Genomic DNA, 8,234 nt, shown 5'->3' on the forward strand with positions numbered 1-8,234 from the left:
TTTCCAGGAGCCTCTGTTCCCTTTCTCTGGATAAATTTCAGTACAATTGATGCTATTTCTTTCAATGGGGACGTTGTAAAATAGTGTTTACCTCCCACAGATACCCAGAATTTTTGCATAAGCAACCTTGGACGGCTGAAGAAACAAGGAAGGATAAGAAGATGGTTGTGTGAGTAGGAACAGCAGGCTAGAAACACTGAGAATAGCTGTCTCTGAACTGCCAACTGGATCAATGGCATTTCACCTCACTGAAGACAAAATCTTGGCACTCCATTCAATCATACTTAGGATCTCACAGCTGAACCTATTAATGAAATTCTCTCTGAGTTAAAATTGAAAAAAAAAAAAATGAATATGAATGTGGAAGAAGGGCAGTTTGATGTTTGTAATTATCGAGGTAAACTCCATGACCTGCTGAATGTATGCAAAATGGACCCTGAATGGAGTATATAAAAGTGGTATGTGCAGAGAATAACAGCAAATATTGAGATTTCTTTCTGGTAAAGCAAGTCATCATACAAGATCTCTACCATGAGTGCCAAGGGCGCTTCACTGAAAGGTAAGACTTTTGACATTCACTTGCTCATAACTTTTATATTTCTTTCAATTTAAATTGAATTAGGAAGCAACTGAAATATAGCAGCTCTAGAAACTGAGGTCTGCTAGCCACCTAGTCTTCCAGTAATGTGAAATCTGCCTCCAGAAGGCAGCTTGATCCTTTCTGTCTGTTCAGACTGCCTTTGCATTGGGCAGTGTCAAAGAAAATTAACTTGAGGGATGTAACACCTGCTCCTTAAAGTTTGGATCCAGACTGGTTTTGCTACACCACTCAGAAGGCAATGACTAGAAGTCGTTGCACACAAAGCTAGAGGTGATGTAGTAATTTTGAGGTGAACGTTTTCATAAGGATCTTCAACTTTTTAAGCGCCAAGTCTCAGATTTTCTTATTCATAGAGTTATTCCCCAGAGTTCCTTCCTAACTGCAGTGTGCTGTGGGTACCTTGCTCACAGGGCAGGAGGAAGGTTTACTTCAGTAATGAGTAAGTGCACCTTTTTTGAATGTAGAGCTAGAAAGAAACTTATCACATGAAGTCATTAGGGGCAGTTCTGCTGATTTATGAAGCACACTTTAATTTAAAATAAGTCTAGTGAATCAGTATAGGTAACAAGTCAGCTTCCAGAATAGTGATTATTCAGATCCAGAATAGCCAGATCACAGAATAGTGTTCTTTGAGTAAGTAAATTCATTTCCAAATATTTGCTTTTATTTTTTCCATTATTTTTTCCTTGTATATTTTATTTCACTGAATAGAGCACTTAACTCTGTTAAGTTAATACGAAAAGTTTTAAACAGATGAAGTTTTGTGCTTTAGATAATAAAAAGTCCTCTTTATCAGTATCAGAAGCTCAGGAGAAAAGACAAACACTCTCTCTGATTTCTTAGCAGTAAGAAATTTAGGGTTAAACTCTAAATAGCAAAGCAGCACAGCTGCTGGGAATCTTCTGAAGGAACTCTCAGGACAATCAAAACCTTAAGAGAGTGACCTAACCACCCTCCCACAAAAATTAATTTAAACTCCAAATGTTTGCAAAGAAGAAAAGGACCTCTGGAAAGAGGAGAATGGAAAAAAAAAAAAAAAAGGTCAATCTATTTTCCAAATGTATATCTGTGCAAATATAATTATGTATCTATATTTACACTGTGAAGAAGTTTGATTTTCTTTTTTTCTTCTATTTATCACTATTTTATAAAGTCAGACACCACAGTGCACACTGCAACATGAGTTACCTTGTCTGCTCACACTCTGCTATACTGTCAGGATGATAGAAGGGAAAAAGGATGCAAGAATTACAGTGCTTCCCTCCTCCACTGATTTTCAGCAGCCAGTACAGGGGCTGCTCTCAGCCATGTGACTGCACAACCCTAATTACCTGTTAGCTGGCTCTGACAGCTACTTCTAAATGCACCTGTTAGTCAATGTGATTCCATTTTGCTTTGTTTTAAACTTGAACAGGTTTGTTGCTGGCGGCCCTTCTGGTGTCCAACATGCTCCTGACAAAGGAAGGAGTGACCTCCTTACCAATCTGCCCCAGTGGATCTGTCAATTGCCAAGTTTCCCTTGAGGAACTTTTTGACCGAGCAGTTAAACTTTCACACTACATCCACTACCTCTCTTCAGAAATATTCAATGAATTTGTAAGTACTCTGCCTATTCCTGAGAGGAGAAAAATACATACAATTACAATTTAATTCTTTTTAAGCACAAACATATGTTAACACGTGAAATCCTTCAATAACAAATAGGATTGCTGCACAGACAGCGACAGTCCCAGTGCTGACAATGCTGACCATTGCCAAGATCCCCAACTCTTCTTTTAAAAGATACCATTCCCCCATCATTCTTTATCTGTGGGACATGATTGCATTTGCTGGGTGCTAGTTACATCCTAAAGACCCACCAGAAACTTTCAACCTTTACAGCATAAAAGCAGTGATAAAAGCAGTGGAACAACAACCAGTTAATACAGAGTTTGAACTGAAGGTCTTACTTACCTGTTTCAATAATGCCTGTCTGTGTTGATCTGCAGGATGAACGCTACGCTCAGGGCCGGGGTTTTATTGCAAAAGCTGTTAATGGCTGCCACACTTCCTCCTTAACCACTCCTGAAGATAAGGAGCAAGCTCAGCAGATTCATGTAAGTCCCGTTTCTAATGTCATTGTAAGACAGAGCAGGGTAAGGCACAGGGGAAGGAGGGTTATGGAATAGTGAGACAGCAGACAGAGCGAAAGAAATCAGCTCAATTGGAATAAAAAAAGCCAGGAAGAGGCAAGCACCAAAAAGCCAAGAAAAGCTGATTTAACATTTGCTGATACTAAGTTACAAACCATACAGCGTATATATGTACCAGTAACTTTCAGTGTCCCTTCCTTTTCCTGTATGGTACATTTAGTCACTGCATCTTATTTCTGATTAAAATACAATTCCATAAAGCAATGCCAGTTACCATGATTGTACAGTACTGAGAACACTACAGCCATTAAACATTACCTTAAAACATCTTATAGACAGTTAATATTTTAACAAACATGAAAAAAACACTGCTGTATGCAGGCAGAGGTAAAGACTTTTCCAGTGGCTGAAAAGAACGACATTACTAAACAAATGCTGAACAGATTTTCCTGCTGTAACCAGTAGGAAAGAATGGTCATAGCATCATGCAAATACAAAACCTCTAGTGTGAAGCACTGCAACATACCTGTAAAGAGAAATACACTACATAAATACATCAAATGTAAAAATTATTAAGGGAAGATGAGGATAGTTTTTTTCAGCCTATGCTCTGCTCACAGATACAAAATTAAAATTCTCTGGAGAAAAAAAATAAGCAGAGGTATATAAATGAGGCTGTTCAGGGAGAAATCTCTATCAGTTTCATCGTAGGTGCAATCCCACAATATCACCAGCTTCTCAGTATATCGTTCAGAAATTCTAGTGGGAGCAATAGAATTCACAGTCCTGGACTGAGCAGAAAAGGTTTAATACTATCCTTACCATGACCATAAACTTTATGAATTCCTATTGCCCACAAAAAAGGACAATTTTAAAACTAAAGAGCTATTGCTAGAAGCACCACTGTTCAAAGGGAAGGACAGATGAGTTACATAGAGACAATAAAAGCAATATAGTGGTTTACCATAATGTGAACCTTCCAGCCAGTACTAAACTTAAAAAATAAAAAAAATCATTGTATTTAAAAATGTTCATAAGAAATCAGATAAGACTTCTGGTTTTTTTTTCACAGAGTTGAAACACAGTTGTGCTTGCTAGTTTTTGACTTTGAGAGGATTATTTTATTTTCTATTGCAATACTGTAACTGTGCAAATATTGTAAAATATGATAACATCAATTACAAACTTCAAATACACAATTGCACAGAGATATCTAAGACATGGCTACAGGCCCCATTCAGTGATAGGTCCAGGAATAAGTTCCTAAATCACAATTTCTGAGGACACTGCTCTAAATGCCTTCTAATGCTGCCAGTATTTAGCCTTCTCATTTTAACTTCTTTTTCTTAATATGTGTGAGCAGCATGAAGACCTACTGAACTTAGTACTGGGAGTACTGCGCTCCTGGAACGATCCCCTGATCCATTTGGCCTCTGAAGTACAAAGAATCAAAGAAGCTCCAGAAACCATTCTCTGGAAGGCTGTAGAAATTGAAGAACAAAACAAGCGGCTTCTAGAAGGAATGGAGAAAATAGTTGGGCGGGTAAGTATTAGGTCCTTAACATGCTTCCAGCCTGTTGCAGGAAGCAAGACACACACAAAGGTAGACTCTCCCTACCTGAAATATTAAAGGAAGATGTGAAGATAAAAATGAGATATAAAGATATAAAGGAGATCTGAATATCAAACTGGGAGCCAAAATAGTTGTCAGAGAACTTTTCAGCTTTCTTTTCTTCTGCTATCTTGCAATTTCTAAAGAGACAATGTGAAGTGACTGGCAGAGCATAATCCACCATACTCCCAGTTCTGCTTCAGGAGAAGGTGTAATCATCAGGACTGCTGATCATCATTCTGTCTTTGAGTATTTTCAATTTGCAATCCTGATTGTTTAAGGATGCATCAACATTTTTTCACGTGCACACACACACACACATATACATATATATGTTTAAACATGTATATGCACATGTTACATACAGGTATTGTGTTTAGGTTTTGGAAACAGATGCTCTGCTTAAAACTGTTCTGGAAGCCTGGGCTATTGCAAAGATGTGGCATGCAGCAAAGTAATCCTGATATCTTCCATTTCTCTTTTCACACCATGCTGATTCCTCTGAACTCTGGCTCTGACTTGGTTCCCCCTACACTTGTAAGTTTAGACAACAAGGCTGTTGTCTGACAAACCCCATACTTGAATAGCTCTTGTTATCAGTAATTGATGGAAAGCCTTCTTGAATAAAATCAGCTCTAGCTTGTTTATTTTTAAAGGGGCCTCTGTTAGTCCCTGAATATATCATTTTGTCAGTGAGTTAGATGTTGACAAGAGGTTCTGACTTTACTGGCTGCTGCTTAGGCTCTGAACAGCTGAACAGCATTAAGAGTGCCACCATCACTGTATCCCCCATTTCCCACTAGATCACTCATGGTTTCTCTCTCTTTCAGTTAGGTGTGTATTTACTCAGAAACCTTATATCATCCAGGCTGCAAATACATTTATCACTGTAATCAAATACATCTCTACCACATATCTATGTGTAAAAAGGGTGCAGGTGAGGATCCAAGATAACAGTAAGAAGTCAGTTTCCCTGTCACCACCTTCTCATTCACATTATTTACAGAAGGAGGTTGAAGATAAGACTGGCACATTCATTACTGTCAAGCCACATTTTTGAGTCATAGTAAGTCTATTTTTACACCTGTTCCTTTAAAGGAATGATAGAGAATACACATATACTTTCTTATATGCCTTTACAAAATACAGCTGATGGGAAGTAAGGATGATACATGAGGGCCAATAGGCACAGAGTCCATTCCTGCTATGAAAGGTAGATTTCTGGGATAAGAAAAAATTGTCTCTTTCAAACAAGGAGTTTTAAACCAATATTCACCTCGGATACTAAGTCACTGCATGAGTTCCTGTACTTAGCTTTCTAACATTAGAGGTCTCTGTATCACTCAGCACTTTTTTTAGTTTAATGAAATCTGAGTTCTAGTACACCTGAAGATGTATTATTGAGAGATTTATCTGCTAATGTGTACTTGAAGCTGCATGTATCAGAGAGATTGCCTAAGAAATGGGCCAAGACAAATCTGGAGATTCACCCAAACAACTTCTATGAGCAAGTGTTAACAAAGTTTTCAAGGTGGAGGCAATCAAAAGGAGATGCCCCTAATGAGTCCATGCATGAAGGAACGTTTAATTCGTCCGCAAACTCAGGTTCCCCTGGGCATAGGTTAACACACTAGTTCTCTTAAAACACTACTGATACATCTTTTGGGGAAACAGCCTGAAAAATCTGACAAATTCATTCAAAACCTGAATGAAGATATAGAACATTATACAGAACAGCATGAACCATAACTGAAACCACTTTACAAGCCATACACTAACAACTAGTATTTTCCAAGGTTGATATTTTAAATGCTGTCTTCTACATTCAGTCAGGTTTGCTATCAGTTATTAATAGGATCACTTTGTGTCTTTAGGTTCATTCTGGTGAGACTGGAAATGAAATTTACTCTCCGTGGGAAGGACTTCCATCTCTGCAACTTGCTGATGAGGACTCCAGACTCTTTGCCTTTTACAACTTGCTGCATTGCCTCCGCAGAGATTCCCACAAAATTGACAACTATCTCAAGCTTCTGAAGTGCCGCCTAATCCACGATAACAATTGTTAAGTACTCATGGGCCTGATCACTTATTGAAATCATTCATCACGGTGTTCTTGATGCTTTGCCACTTATCATTGCAAACTTTATGAAAAGTAATACTGTGCAGTATCTGTATGAATTTTCAGGCATGTTTGTATGACTTCTGGTTGCAACTATTAGCACCATACAGCTTTTAAACTGTTTTAAAATGTTATCAACTTCTTGTATGACAAGAATACACTTTTCTGTCTAATCGCCTCACCTCACTACTTAGTAGTATTTCAGTGATAAACAGGTATGCAGATACCAATAAAAATGTTCTTAAATCCAAAATGACATGACATTGAGTGGTATTAGTGAATGAAAAATAGCTGGTATGGTTTATACCTTTAACAGTAGCTTCTCTTTTTTGGACCTCTATCTCCACTGATGACAGGCTATCTTATTTGCATTGCTCCCCCTTTAAAAAGAGGGGCAATAAAAAGGAGGAAGAGCAAAAGCAGATTAATCCCCTATTACACTAAACAACCCTAAACTTAAAGTATGGCCTGAAATCCAGTCTACTTGGATCAATTCTTTTACTCTGTACAAAAGCTGTCAGAGTAGGGGAGGGAAAGGTTAAGAAATCCATCCTGGCTGACATAGCCATTGATTGCCCCATGCAATCCATGGACAGAGAAGATACACACAGAATTTCAAGGACAGAGATACAGGCATATCTACATCTTCTGCTGACTACTTGGAGAAGAGGCATTTCCAAATAAAAGTTCATTATATTTGTGGTGACTGTCTAAGATCAAAAGAACCAACAAGTTTCCATCGGTCTTAAAAGGAAATGCTAGGTATCCATATCATGTTCATCTAGCCTTCACATTCCTCACAAGTGATGTGGTGGTTGCAGTTGCTCAGAAAACTTTCAAGTTATAAAAAGACACTAGCTGAGCTGAGGTGCCCACTGTCCTAAACCCAAAGTGTCTCCGTCCACTTTGGGTTGAGTCAGAAAGTTTTTAGGGCGTTGATTTCAAAACACTATAGTTAAACACTGGAAATTTGGAAATACCAAAACAACTGACTGCTTTTGAAAAAATCTGGCTTACAGTCACACAGCGAGTAGGAAGTCAGATTAGCTGGACCCACTGACCATATCTACATACTGTCATTGTAAGCCATAAACAAACTCGGCCTTGGCTTCACATCACACAGCTTTGGCAAACAGGAGCTTAAATTCCAATCAGCTCCTCATGGGTTTGAATTCTTATTAGACAAGCGTGCTGCGTTGCTCTAGGTTTGACCCAGCTCAGCAGAGGAAGAGTGGAACACCAGAGAAGATGGGTTTGAGGGCTTAAGGCTTGCACTACCATAACAGAATAAACACTGCCATAATAGGTATTTACATAAGGGATTAGAAAATACCAACTTCTAGAAAGGTCTCATTACAGCCATCTCTATAAAAACGCAGTGATACTTGTATTCCTGATTATGTGTATCTGTAAAGGCCTTTTAATCTCTTCATATTTTCAATTACTGATTGCCTCAGGCTTTATTTAGGTAAGTATACACTAAGCCCAATTTCAATATATATAAAATCACCTCTACAGCAAGCAAATTCCTTGTAAGACAGTCACAACTGACATTTTTCATAAGCTCTGAAATGCACAAAACTTGGGGCATATGCAACAGTAGTTTAACAACACACAGCTGTATACAACAGTCAAGGAAGAAAAGGGTAAAATTTGCCAGGCAAAATACAAGGGCCCAGACTAGAATTTAAACTGATCGTAATATTCTACTTTTTGTTATAATACCAATGGAGGAAAAAAAAAAAAAAAGGCATTTTAAAGGAAAAGAAG

At 38.1% G+C, this 8,234-nt stretch overlaps 1 protein-coding gene across 1 annotated transcript; it reads left to right on the top strand.

Moving 5' to 3' along the window:
* The first annotated feature begins 226 nt into the window (after positions 1-226).
* On the top strand, positions 227-6,717 carry PRL (prolactin). Its single transcript, XM_027904637.1, has 5 exons — positions 227-559; positions 2,016-2,197; positions 2,590-2,697; positions 4,097-4,276; positions 6,220-6,717. Exons 1-5 carry the CDS (start codon positions 532-534, stop codon positions 6,409-6,411), a joined length of 690 nt encoding a protein of 229 aa, XP_027760438.1. The 5' UTR covers positions 227-531; the 3' UTR covers positions 6,412-6,717.
* The last annotated feature ends 1,517 nt before the right edge of the window (positions 6,718-8,234 follow it).

Source organism: Empidonax traillii, unplaced genomic scaffold, assembly GCF_003031625.1.
Source record: "Empidonax traillii isolate 1590-97213 ecotype Southwest subspecies unplaced genomic scaffold, ASM303162v1 scaffold1070:size191954, whole genome shotgun sequence".
Lineage (NCBI taxonomy): Eukaryota > Metazoa > Chordata > Aves > Passeriformes > Tyrannidae > Empidonax > Empidonax traillii.